This window comes from Doryrhamphus excisus, chromosome 3, assembly GCF_030265055.1.
Source record: "Doryrhamphus excisus isolate RoL2022-K1 chromosome 3, RoL_Dexc_1.0, whole genome shotgun sequence".
In the NCBI taxonomy this organism is placed as follows: domain Eukaryota; kingdom Metazoa; phylum Chordata; class Actinopteri; order Syngnathiformes; family Syngnathidae; genus Doryrhamphus; species Doryrhamphus excisus.
The window spans coordinates 15,689,405-15,704,001 of record NC_080468.1 but is presented as its reverse complement, the minus strand read 5'-3'; the positions used below and the strand labels follow the sequence as shown (position 1 = coordinate 15,704,001).

The following is a 14,597-nucleotide window of genomic DNA, read 5'->3' as shown; positions in this document are numbered from 1 at the left end:
TACAATTGCGAGTTCAGGTAGAGAAATACTTTTTTGGGATCTTGATAGGCCGATATCCCTAAAGCATTTCCTCTTTTGCATTTAATCTCCATTCTGATTTTAAAGATACAGAATGGGCCTAATCGTAAATATTGATCTCTGCAGCTCATAAATGCAGAAAATACTTTTTTTTTTTTAGCATCAAACTGCCATTTCCAGTGAAAACGTATGAATTAATGTGATTCTTTTAGCCCAGGGGTCTCAAACTCAATTTACCTGGGGGCCACCGGAGCTAGGTTCTGGGTGAAGCCGGGCCGCATCAGGTTTTCAAAAACCCCCCCCCAAAAAACGCATTTATTTAAAACTGGAAAAAAAATTAATTAAAAATATAAAAATAAAATAAACAAATTCAGAATAAAGACAATAAATCAATCAATCAGTAATAAATAAGTAAAATAATAATAATAATATAACAGCAAATAAGAAAAACGTAAGAAACCACATACAGTTGGTAGAGAAATTATTTTTTTCAGATTGAAATGTACAGTATTAACACTTATTTAACCTTTAACATGAACATTAATGAAACTTAATAATTTGACCCAATTAGCAAGATAGCATCGTACTCGGTTCCATGTGGGAGCAGCGTCGTAACTTTAACAACATGTTTTAATGAGATGCTTTATCTTGATGTGTATTTTCCGTTTTATTTCCTGCATTTATTTGTACCCGGCGTCATTAGCATTTAGCTTCATTGCTAATCCAAAGCAAAACAGGGCGGGGTAACAGAGTAGGATAACAGTACGGGCGGGGCACAAAATCATGTTAATTGTGTCCGTTGTGCACACAGCTTTAAGCTGTCATTTCAACAAGGTGGGGGCCTCAAAGTAGCATCTCGCGGACCACATTTGGCCCGCGGGCTGCAAGTTTGAGACCCCTGTCGTTTCAACATTCAACTTTGGTATCAAGGTGGGGGCCGCAAAGTAGCGTCTCGCGGACTGCATTTGGCCCGCGGGCCGCAAGTTTGAGACCCCTGTTTTAACCCTTGGGATAGTGGATTATGTGTGTGTGTGTGTATGCTTCGGAGGGATTTGTCCATTTTACCCAATTAGCAAGTTAGCATCGTAGCATCAGTTCCATCTGGGAGCAGCGTCGTAACTTTAACAACATGTTTTAATGAGATGCTTTATCGTGACGTGTATTTTATGTTTTATTTCCTGCATTTATTTGTACCCGGCGTCATTAGCATTTAGCTTCATTGCTAATCCAAAGCAAAACAGGGCGGGGTAAAACAGGGTAGGGTAACAGTATGGGCGGGGGGCAAAATCATGTTAATTGTGTCCGGTGTGCACACAGCTTTAAGCTGTCACTTCAACAAGGTGGGGGCCTCAAAGTAGCGTCTCGCGGACCGCATTTGGCCCGCGGGCCGCAAGTTTGAGACCCCTGTTTTAACCCTTAGGTTAAAAGTGGCATATGTGTGTGTGTATGTTTTGGAGGGATTTGTCCATTCTGTTTTACAGTTTTTGGGAAACAGCAGATATGGAAGAGACGGATATCCCTAAAGCAAGATAAATAATACTAAAACTGTCTGCATGGCCAAATAACACAGGAGTTAATGGGGAAAAGGATATGAGATATGCTAAATGGACCTTTTAATCGTCTGCTTGTGCTTTGGTGCTCTCTAGTCCTACAGTCCTGAATGAGGACTTATGCACACACACACACACAGACACACACAACACACACACATAACAAGGTGCAAACAAGCCGGACAGAGGTGTTTGTCTCTTTGGGAATATCCCCTGATGGCTTTTCATCTGTGATTTCTCAGGAAGTCCATTACTATTGCAGACGGGTACGGTTGCTCCGGCTCCGCAATCAATACTCTTCCATTAAGGTGATGAACGGTCTGTTTCTCCAAACCGCTACAGTCCAGACAAATTCTCAGGACCCCACTGATCCAGATCTGTCGGTGTGGATATGACGGCGTATTCACACCGAAACGACAACATGGAAGCTTGAGGAGAAACTTCGAACGTAAAATCGTTTTTCATTCATTCATTTTTGGCAACCGAGGTGCTTTTGATCTGGGAATCGAGCCGAAAGGACGGAGTATTAGTACTGAGTACGCTGCTAAAATACACGACATTGATTTCTGCTCAGTGCGGCGAGATGTGCTTTGAATTACAAGAACTTACCGAGGCTCAACGTAAGGCCGACTCAAAAGACGGAAGTCGCCCACACTGCAAACACGTCCACCTCGTACGGCGTCACTCACAGTCACTCACCGCGGTTTGACGACTGAATGATGAAGTGAAACATTGTTGCTAGGTAACTGTGATTAAAGTGACGGGCGCTGACGTGCAGTCAGGAGACGCAGAGCTTCATTCAAATATCAATAAAAAAAAAACAAACGGAATCGACCCATCGGCGGCCAAAATGAGGCGCCAGATGAGGCGGTTCGGGCATCTAATCAGGATGCCCCCTCCTGTTGGAGTTAAAGTCCCTGAATTAGCACATTTCCTGGCTAAATACCGCTAGAACACTAAGGTCAGGGTGCCGTCTGAGTGCACTCGGTGAGTACACTAAGTTGGATAAGTTGAAGAAATGACCTTCTCAGACTGCAATGTAAGGACTTGGAATCAATCAAGGAATCGACCGTCGCCGTGTTTACATTTGCCGCTCTTTCCGAGATAATGTTTTTCATCAAACAAAAAATAAAATAATCTTTTGATTTGTGAAGCAATCAAAGGCACCGGCAGGGTTTTTAGTGCATGGGCATCACTCTACGCTGCACTGGAGACAGCCTCGCTAATATGCTAATATGCTAATATGCTAATATGCTAATATGCTAATGTGCTAATGTGCTAATGTGCTAATGTGCTGAAATGCTAATGTGCTAATGTGCTAATATGCTAATATGTTAATATGCTAATATGCTAATGTGCTAATGTGCTAATATGCTAATGTGCTAATATGCTAATGTGCTAATATGCTAATGTGTTAATGTGTTAATATGCTAAGGTGCTAATGTGCTAATGTGCTAATGTGCTAATATGCTAATATGCTGATGTGCTAATGTGCTAATGTGCTAATATGCTAATATATTAATATGCTAATATGTTAATATGCTAATATGCTAATGTGCTAATGTGCTAATGTGCTAATATGTTAATATGCTAATATGCTAATGTGCTAATATGCTAATGTGTTAGTGTGCTACTATGCTAATATGCTAGCGTGCTGACATGCTAATGTGCTAATATGCTAATGTGCTAATGTGCTAATATGCTAATACAAACCATAAGTCGTGACACCATATAGTGTCAGCCTATTATTAGCATTTCAGCCACATAATCAGCCTATTGGGATATGATTGACTAGCATAGTTAGCATAATAACATGTCATGGTGACGCGGCATGGGTTGAGTACAATCTGGCGGCATCCCTCAGGTTGTTGTACCAAGTTAGCATTGCTATGCATCTTAATAAAACTCTTTTTTTTATTGATGGGGAAAAAAACGTCTAGAAAAAAGTGTAGAATCTGATGCTAGTCGATAGTCCAAGTGGTTTTTTTTAAATGGCTCGCATTCTAAAATGATGAATATAAATAAAAAATACATTCACACACCATTTTTTTTAATATTAATTCATTGATAAAACATGCAGCTCATGCTCTCAAGGGCATTCACACATTTATAATTCTTCTCCATTTTTGTGTGAATGATCCATTGATCCAATTAGATCAAAGGCATTTAGAGAAGCACATCCACATTTCTCAACAGATTCCCACCTCCCTGACATCAAACCATTCCATCAATAATTGAGCACATACCCACATACCTTTCTCGATGTTCCTATTTTTCCAGAATGCCGAATGCCTTTGATCTAAATAGATCAAAGGCATTATACTTTTTTTTCACTTGCTTAGTTATTATTATTATTATTATTATTATTTTGCCCCCAAATGTGATCAAACATCCACCATGGGACGTGGATTAAAACTAAGCAAGATTAGAATGGGGTTTCGTGCCATTAATTATAAGGTAAAAAAAATTGAACTTACAACAGTATTTGCTCAAAAGCGTCAATCCAAAACTGCCACCAGGTGAACGTTTGCTTGGGATCCAAGCAAAGCGTCTTGTGGTTTTTTATCTTTCAGGCAGCCAACAAAAGGCTTGATTAATGACGGCCCCGCCATCAGGATAAAGATGGCGCCGTGCCCTAATTCATCTGTGGCGGCACCAATTACAATAAGACTGGAAGACGCACAAAGGTGTGACTTTACCGAGTCATGCAGGGCTCGGAAAAGGTCCTGCACGATTGGAGCCGCGCTTTCGAAATAAACGCCGCCATCATCTCGGAGGCTGCTAAAAAATTGCTTTCTGTCAAAAAATAAATCAAAAAAAAAAAAGTGAGTTTTGTCTGGGAGACTCCTTCCTTCACAGGAATGAACACACCTCCCCACTGCAAGATGCTGGAGCTAGCGTCCAACCCCTGCGACTTTTTGACACCAAAGTTCAAATCCTACAACAAATCTGCTGCATTTTACACCACAGAGACGCTCTACTAATTTGCTATAAAATTGTTATAAATGACCGGGTTTAATGCTCATCGATGCTCATTAACAACCTGCTGTCCGTTCATGCATCCGATGCACATGATGGATGGCCGGTGAGAATATGCAGCAACACTGCCCCCTGGTGGCCGACTTATGCCAATGCTTGTAACGTAAAGTCCTAAATCAACTGTATTCACATCATTTTACGACTTTATTTTTTTTTTTTACGAGTTTTTTTTTCTAATGTGGCCCTAATACTCCATGGTAATATATACATTTAGATGAAATAAAAGAAATGAAGGATAATTATTTGTCTATTTATCAGTGTTCATGTGAAACACAATACATATCCTTTTTTTCATGTATATTATATTACTTTATTCTTGTAAAATGACAAATATCCTCCTTTGATTACAACTTATATTTGCTCAATATTTTTATTTTAATTGTTTTTACTGTTTTTTTTTACTTATATTTCAACTCTATGCTACTAAAATGAAACTATTTCTTTGTAATTATATCCCCACTTTCCCATAAAAGCGTGACTATTTCCTCTTCCAATATTTTCACTTAAATCTCCCCAAATCATATTTTTTTTCCTCAACCCAACTTTCCTTAAATGTTTTTCATATTTTCACTCAAAGAAATGTTTTCTGTAAAACTTGATGCTTATTTTTGTCAAATTAGGACTTCATTTATTTTATTCTGTTTAATATTACATATTTTTTGGTTTTTATATGTTGACTTGACTTCTTATTTTGCTGTTTTATCTTCCTTGTTAAATTAGATTTCTATTGTTACTATTTTCACTTTTTTGTTTTTCCTTTTTTAGTTATATTTTTAGAATTTTTAAAATAACATTTCAACATTATTCTACTAAAAATATGTTTTTCCTGAAATTAAATAATAATAATAATAATAATAATAAAAAATTACACTTGTTGGATTATAACATTTTCCCCCTTATTTTTAGAAAATATTTTGAAGATGCTTATTTTTGTCAAATTAGGACTTTATTTCTCTTAGTTTGTTTAATATTACATCTTTTTTTGTTTTTATATTTTGACTTTAATTGTTATTTTGCTGGTTTATCTTCCTTGTTAAATTAGATTTCTATAGTTACTATTTTCACTTTTTTGTTTTTCCTTTTTTTAGTTATATTTTTAGAATTTTTAAAATAACATTTCAACATTATTCTACTAAAAATATGTTTTTCCTGAAATTAAATAATAATAATAATAATAATAATAATAATAATAATAATAATAATAATAATAATAATAATAATAATAATAATAATAATAATAATAAATTACACTTGTTGGATTATACATTTTTTCCCCTTATTTTTAGAAAATATTTTGAAGATGCTTATTTTTGTCAAATTAGGACTTTATTTCTCTTAGTTTGTTGAATATTACATCTTTTTTTGTTTTTTGATGTTTTATATTTCTTGTTAAATTAGATTTCTATTGTTACTATTTTCACTTTTTTGTTTTTCCTTTTTATAGTTATATTTTTAGAATTTTTAAAATAACATTATTATTATTATTATTATTATTTGTCACGCGCTGTGTGGGTTCCTGTGTGACAGTTTGAGTTTCCTGTCTGGGCTTTGGTTTACTTTTTGGGACACTCTTATTTTGTAATGGACTTCCTGTTTTTGCCCTGTCTTCCTTCGTTGTCCCAATCATCCACACCTGCCCCTAATTTGTGTCTATTTAGTTCAGGTGTGTGCGTCTCCCTGTGTTGGATCATTGTTGGTTGAGTTGCGTTTTCTTCTGCTGTTATTATAGCTAAAATAAATATTAATTTACCTGCATTTGGTCCTGCTCTCTGCACCGCAACACAGACATGCCGATCCGTGACATTATTATTATTATTATTCTGCTAAAATTATTTTTGTCCTGAAATTAAATAATAATAATAAATTACAGTTGTTAGATTATTTATTATTATTATTTATTATTATTATTTATTATTATTATTTATTATTATTATTTATTATTTTTTTCCCTTATTTTTTTGAAAATATTTTGACTATTTAATTACATTGTATTGTGCTGCGTCTGTTTCCATCGAAGAGGACGTCATCGTGGGTTCGATAGAAGTGCCAGCAAGACAGAAGACAAGGCGGCTGATCTTTAAAATAGATTTTATTTCCCAATGTAATTGAACAGTTTTACAATATACAGCTGACAGGACTAAGACGTGAATGTATTTTGGCCCTAAAGACTGAAGAAGAAGAAGAAGAACAAGACACCGTTAGAGATGATAGAAGGTACCAGAAGAACTGTGCTCTTTTCACCTGTGCTTTTCCTCGCCCGTGCTAACATGCTAACATGTCTTTCCGTGGGATGAAGCGGTTCAATTCAAGTCCAAACATGGCGGTGGATTTTTTTTTTTCTACACGAGTCCGGTTCTTCACCTCCGTGTACATTTCCTTTCCATGATAAAAGATAACCAACCGTCTCAGATGCGGAACATACCACAGACTGCCGGAGAAATATCGGGAAAAATGGCTCCTGAAATCCGTGGAATATTTTTCTAAGGTTAACGTTGTTATTATTTGGTGTTGCTTTTTGTTGTTGTTGTTGTTTTTCGGGTTAGGCTCGGAATTAGTGTTCGTTTTTTATAGACAGCTTTTCGCCTCACGCTACTCTTCGAGACAAAAATCTAAGAAAAAGTCACTGCAGGCCTCGCCGGAAAAAATACCACGGAGTTTGAGGGCCATGTGAAAAAAAAAGTCGCAAATTTACACGAAAAGTCGTCATATTACGTGATTAAAGTCGTAAACGTAAGAGAAGAGAGTCATACATTTACGAGAAAAAGAGTTATAAATTAACGAGAATAAAATATATCGTAAATGTACGTACAATTAAGTCGAAAAAAGTTGTAATATTGAGAGACTAAAGTCATAAATGTACAAGACCAACGTTGAAAATCAAAGAGTAAAAAAGTCGTAAAATTATGAGACAATGAAATATATCGTAAATGTACGTACAATTAAGTCGAAAAAAGTCGTAATATTAAGAGAGTAAAGTCATAAATGTACAAAATCAAAGTTGAAAATTGAAGAGTAAAAAAGTCGTAAAATTACGAGAAAATGAAATATATCGTAAATGTACGTACAATTAAGTTGAAAAAAGTCGTAATATTAAGAGAGTAAAGTCATAAATGTACAAGACCAATGTTGAAAATCGAAGAGTAAAAAAGTCGGAAAATTACGAGAAAATTAAATATATCGTAAATGTACGTACGTACAATTAAGTAAAAAAAGTCGTAATATTAAGAGAGTAAAGTCATAAATGTACAAGACCAACATTGAAAATAAAAGAGTAAAAAAGTCGTAAAATTACGAGAAAATGAAATATATCATAAATGTACGTACAATTAAGTCGAAAAAAAGTCGTAACATTAAGAGAGTAAAGTCATAAATGTACAAGACCAACGTTGAAAATCAAAGAGTAAAAAGTCGTAAAATTGCGAAAAAATGAAACATATCGTAAATGTACATACAATTAAGTAAAAAAAAAGTCATAATATTAAGAGAGTAAAGTCATAAATGTACAAGACCAATGTTGAAAATCGAAGAGCAAAAAAGTCGTAAAATTACGAGAAAATGAAATATATCGTAAATGTACGTACAATTAAGTCGAAAAAAAGTTGTAATATTAAGAGAGTAAAGTCATAAATGTACAAAACCAAAGTTGAAAATCAAAGAGTAAAAAAGTCGTAAAATTACGAGAAAATGAAATATATCGTAAATGTACGTACGTACAATTAAGTCAAAAAAAGTCGTAATATTAAGAGAGTAAAGTCATAAATGTACAAGACCAACGTTGAAAATCAAAGACTAAAAAAGTCATAAAATTACAAGAATAAAGTCATCAATTTACGAGACCAAAGTTGAAAATCGAAGAGTAAAAAAAGTCGTAAAATTCCGAGAATTAAGTCATCAATTTACCAGGAAAAAAAAGTCACAATTCCCAACAAAAAAAGTCATACATTTATAAAAAAAAAAGTCGTACATTCACAATAAAAATATGAAAACACCATCGTACATTTACGATAATAAAGTCAAATTTACGACAAAAAGGTCAAAGTCGTCGGGAAATAATTCCGATTTTTTTCTTCTCAATTTCGGAGAATAAAGTTGTTGTTTATTCTCGAACAATGTGGCCCTCGTATTCCGTGGTAAAATCCTTCCTGTCCATCCTTCTAGAGTTCAAGTTTTAATCCAAAGCTTTTGTTTGGCAACGCTTGCAGAATATTACCTAACATCTGACGATGAAATACTCGATGTCCATTTCTTTCTCCTCTTTTAGTACAAAAAAATACTTTGAAAAGACATACTGTATATATAGATGTGTGTACATATGTGTATATATACTGTTTCTACAGTATATACTGTATATATGTGTGTGTATACTGCATATACACAGTGGTGTGAAAGGTTTGGGCACCCCTGGTCGTTTTATAAATGATCAGCTATTCCAGGTAAAAATATCATAGAGCAGACAAATGAAGTTTATAGGACAAAATTTGAGCAACCCGACCAAAAAAAAATGACATAAATATTTAGTAGATCCTCCTTCTGATCACATATAAAGGTTTCCTATAGCTTCAAATGAGTGTCCGGGTTCTAATTATTTATTCATTCATTCATTTTCTACCGCTTATCCTCACGAGGGTGCTGGAGCCTATTCCAGCTGTCTTCAGACGAGAGGCGGGGTACACACTGGACTGGTGGCCAGCCAATCACAGGGCACATATAGACAAACAACCATTCACACTCACATTCATACCTATGGACAATTTGGAGTCGCTAATTAACCTAGCATGTTTTTGGAATGTGGGAGGAAAACCCGGAGAAAACCCACGCATGCACAGGGAGAACATGCAGACTCCATACAGAGATGGCCGAGGGTGGAATTGAACCCTAGTCTCCTAACCACTTGACCGCCATGCAGCCCGAAGTTCATTCATTCATTTTCTACCGCTTTTCCTCAAGAGGGTCGCGGGGGGTGCTGGAGCCTATCCCAGCTGTCTTTGGGCGTAAGGCGGGGTACACCCGAGACTGGTCGCCAGCCAATCACAGGGCACATATAGACAAACAAGCATTCACACTCACATTCATACCTATGGACAATTTGGAGTCGCTAATTAACCTAGCATGTTTTTGCAATGTGGGAGGAAAACCCGGAGAAAACCCACGCATGCATGGGGAGAACATGCTAACTCCACACAGAGATGGCCGAGGGTGGAATTGAACCCTGGTCTCCTAACCACTTGACCGCCATGCAGCCCGAAGTTCATTCATTCATTTTCTACCGCTTTTCCTCACGAGGGTCGCGGGGGGTGCTGGAGCCTATCCCAGCTGTCTTCGGGCGTAAGGCGGGGTACACCCTAGACTGGTCGCCAGCCAATCACAGGGCACATATTGACAAACAACCATTCACACTCACATTCATACCTATGGACAATTTGGAGTCGCTAATTAACCTAGCATGTTTTTGCAATGTGGGAGGAAAACCCGGAGAAAACCCACTCATGCACGGGGAGAACATGCTAACGCCACACAGAGATGGCCGAGGGTGGAATTGAACCCTGGTCTCCTAACCACTCGACCACCATGCAGCCCGAAGTTATTTATTCTCTTTCCAAAACATCTCCAGATGGTTTCCAAGCACTGGTTCATGAAGACTGGTGGCAACAATCTGGTGATACCGACTGGAAGATTTCTAGTACCTGCACTGCCCCCCCCCAAGCCCCCAAAACATGATGGAACCACCACCAAATATTACTGTGGGTAGCAAGTGTTTGTCTTGGAATGCTGTGTTCTTCATCCGCATGATGAATCGTTGACGGATGCCCAGTGACAACATCTGCATCTACATCAGGTTGGAGGTCTTTGGAGCTGGTCTCTGGGGTTGGATCTGAGATTACATAATCTCGGACTGCCACTCCGGGCCTTAACTAGAACCGTTCCTGTGGTCTTCCAGTTTTTCCACTGTTTGTATCCTTCCCTTAGACCATGATGTTGAACAATCTTTGTTCATGTGGTCATGTGAGAATTTCTTATGATTGGCTTCACTTTCAGGTCAAGGGTCAAAGGTCAATGAGTCGACCTAGCTAATTTATTGTTTCCCTTGTCATCTATCAGTTCATTGGTCTGCTATATAATATATTTACCTGGAAAACCTTGTAAATTACCACTTTTTCATACCATATATGTGTATATACTGTATATATATATATATATATATATATATATATGTATGTGTGTATATGTGTATATACTGTCTATATATTTGTATATACAGACAGTATATGAGTACATGAGCAGAGTAAGAGTGAAAATTAGAGGTACGTTGACATTAATACTACGTCTGCTCTACATGCAGACTCAGCAGTAGCGGACGCTAACGCACTATACACACAAGTAGTACACACTACACGTGACGTCTACGTTACACTAAGAAGGACAAATGAAAAGCAAAACAAACGTGCCTCGCTAACGAGAAACGTAAAGATACACAGTCAGTACTGGAATACCATTTTTTTTTACATGACTGTACAAAGGTTGGGGGAGTGATGGGGGCCAGCAGGGATGGAGGTGGGGGTGTGGTGGGGGTTGGTGGGGCGGAGGGCGTATACACAGCTAGTATGACAACATGGCGGCGTTAGAACGACGTCACGGGGATGCTGAGACCGCTAACGGAGGCATGGTGTCCACGCTTCCTGTCTAGAAATACGGATCAGAGGGTGTTCAAAGTGCGGCCCGGGGGCCGTTTGCAGCCCGTGCCACATTCTAAAAATATAATTGAACTACAAACCTAAAAAAAACAGCAAAAAATGGCAACACAAGACAAAAAACTGAGAGAAAAAGTAGTAATTTTTTTTTATCAGAATCATGGAGTGGGTAATATTCCCAGGAAAAATAAAATTTTTTAGCATGAAGTTAAAGTCTAAAAAAATTTCGTATTATTATGAAAAACAAACAAAACAATGAATGAAGTTGGAATTTTTGGAAAACTGTGTAGCGTTTCTAAAGATGAAGTGAAAATATGATGAGAATTCCAAGAACAAGTTGAAATAATTGGAAATATTTGAGAATATTAATATTATTAATTAATATTATTAATATTAATATTCATATTAAGAAAAAAGATTTCCAAGAATAACCTGGTGTATTATTTAAAAAAATTGTATTATAGAAGAAAATACTCTTTTGTGTTTTATTTGTACTATTTTGAGGAACCAAAAAAAATAAGTAAATTTAAAAAAAATGAGGTTTGGTAGCAAATTAAAATATTATGGGAATAAAGTCATAATATGCCAAAAAATATTATGAAAATGATTAAAGAAGTAAAGAAGCAATAGCGGTGTTCGTACAATATTTCTTCCTGCATTAATTTTTCACTATGTGGCCCTGGCTTTGTAGAACCGACACCGAATGCCTGCTACCTCCAACTGTACACAGGAGAACAGCCCCATCCTGTGGACGAAAGGTGCAACTGCAACACAACGTGGCAAAGCGGGCCAATTTGTCCCATTACACTGTCAATAATAATAATAATTCAATAATTATGTATGCCTGTCCTTCATGTTGGTAAAATAGCATTCACCGATTTATGTCACCATCAACTCCGCCCTTCTATGGACTAATAATTATTATTATTAATAATTATTATGCAAGACTGAGACAGGTCATTTTTTGGGACATTTTAGGGCAAAATGAGCTTCCTTGCAGTCTTAGAGCAATCCCCACTGGTGTAGATACTACAGGATACAGTAATCCCTCCTTCATCACTTCCAGGCCCGACCATGATCCCGACCATGATCGTACATTCCGCCAAGTAGGACTCCTTATTTAGGAATGGAATATTTTGTTAATTACGTTAAAGAAAACCTGTTTACCACCTTCAAAATTTGTTTTGTTTTTACATTTGAGACCTCTAGACATGAAATAACACCCCTATAGTCACCTTTACGCTCATGTGATCATAATGATAAGACATAAATAAGACTATATTGCTGTGAATGTGTTCAAAACCCGCAGTAAAAGCCTGGTGCTTGTGTGTCTCAAATAACATTACAGTAATAAGAGCCCTCTAGACATGACATAGCACCCCTATAATCACATTAGAGTGACATTACTGACCCTTGGTGACCAGTGTAGAACACTACATGGCATTGTGACATCTTTCAATGCATCTACTGAATTCTGAATGCCTGAAATTTTTACTTTAGTTAATAAATAAATTTTTCTGCGTGAAATCTTTTTTTAAAAAACAAAAAAATGAGCTTAAAAATGCATGTAATGTAATAATAATAATTTATTTTAATATATAAATATATATATATTATATTATTATTATTATATTATATAATTTATATAATTTAATAATTATTATATATAATTATATATAATTTATTTAATATATTTTTGAACAAGCGTGATGTGGCGAGGGATTACTGTATCTGTGATTTCAACGAGGCAAACCTCAAAGCTTACTTGGACCCTGAGAAGTGAAGAAAGTGAAAGTGAAAGTAAAGAAACAAGAGAATTAGTCTGTGAGGTCACGGTGCGGTGCAAGGTGTATGCAAAGGAACGTCCTTTGAACGTGGTAATTCATTTTCACCTGGTGTGTATTACGACACAGTAGATGGGGCCGAAAGAGGGGTGGGGGAGGAAGGTGGGGGGCAAAGTGGGGGTTTAAAAGGTTCTGCTTCCACCCATCCCATGCGGGCCCAGGTTCAAGATGTCAGGAGAAGAGTGCGTGCGTCTGTGCACGACACAAACAGCATCTAGCATACCTCTAACTGCATGTGAAGATGAGGAAATATTAAATTATGTGCAAGAAACGAAACAATCCCACGCACGCACGCACGCAAACATACGCAAATCATTTGGACGATGACCCAATTTATTCCTTTTTTTGTGCCTTTTTTTTTGTTTTTGCTCCTAGAGATATCACAGCTAGACAGCAGAGGTTAGGATAGATATAATAAGCCCTTACAATATGTAAAGGTCTCCAGCAAAAAGGGATCTCCCCCACAGAGGACTGTGGGAAAGTGGGGTGAGGATTGGAGGAGAAGGGAGGAGAAAGGATGGAGGAGGAGGGGGGGGCGCACGGCGACGGTAGCCTGGCCCGCCGTCTATGCACTCGGGTTGGGGTTGTTGTGCGTGTTGGTGGAGCCGTTGCTTCCCTGGATGGTGAGGCCGATGTCATCCTTCCTCTCCTTCTCCTCCTCCCGCAGCTCCTCTTTCAGCTCGTCCTTCTCCTTGAGGGGACGAGCCTCCACAGTGTCTTCCGTGGCTGCCGGGGCGTAGCGGCCGATGCGGTGCTCCCGCAGGGCCGGGCCCCACTTGGGATGAGGCTGGCAAGCACTCTTCAAGCGCTGATACAAAAAGCGAGAACAATAAAACTGGCGTCAAAAATAAGTGGGGTGGGAAAAGCGATTCTTTTCAACGACTCGGTTTGTAGAAAGTCTGTGAAAATGGAGTCTTTGTAGAACAGTGAGTGAGTCAGTGATAAACGAGTCTTCCCCAATTACCCATAAGTCTGTGAAAGGTGAGTCTTTTTGTCAAACACCTGTGACTCAGTGAAACTCCAGTATTCGTTGAGCACTTGTGAGTCAGTAAAAAATGAGTCTTCCCCAATTACCCATAAGTCTGTGAGTCTTTGTCTCTACTTGTGAATCAGTGAAACTCGAGTATTCGTTGAGCACCAGTGAATCAGTGAAAAACAAGTCTTCCACCAATCGCCCATAAGTCTGTGAAAGGTGAGTCTTTGTCAAACACCTGTGACTCAGTGGAACTCGAGTATTCGTTGAGCACCCGTGAATCAGTGAAAAAACGAGTCTTCCACCAATCGCCCATAAGTCTTTGAAAGGTGAGTCTTTTTGTCAAACACCTGTGACTCAGTGGAACTCGAGTATTCTTTGAGCACCCGTGAGTCAGTGAAAAACGAGTCTTCCCCAATTACCCATAAGTCTGTGAAAGGTGAGTCTTTGTCAAACACCTGTAACTCAGTGAAACTCCAGTATT

The 14,597-nt window shown here is 37.5% G+C and overlaps 1 protein-coding gene across 3 annotated transcripts in view; it reads right to left on the bottom strand.

Annotated features, from left to right (window-relative positions):
• Positions 1–6,678: 6,678 nt before the first annotated feature.
• slc6a9 (solute carrier family 6 member 9) overlaps positions 6,679–14,597 on the bottom strand; it is a 66,614-nt gene continuing 58,695 nt past the window's right edge. For all 3 annotated transcript variants that reach the window (XM_058066768.1, XM_058066767.1, XM_058066770.1), the window contains exon 13: positions 6,679–13,948. In XM_058066768.1, the coding sequence (XP_057922751.1) occupies positions 13,706–13,948 (243 nt within the window). In that variant the 3' untranslated portion in view covers positions 6,679–13,705. The remainder of the gene's footprint in view (positions 13,949–14,597) is intronic.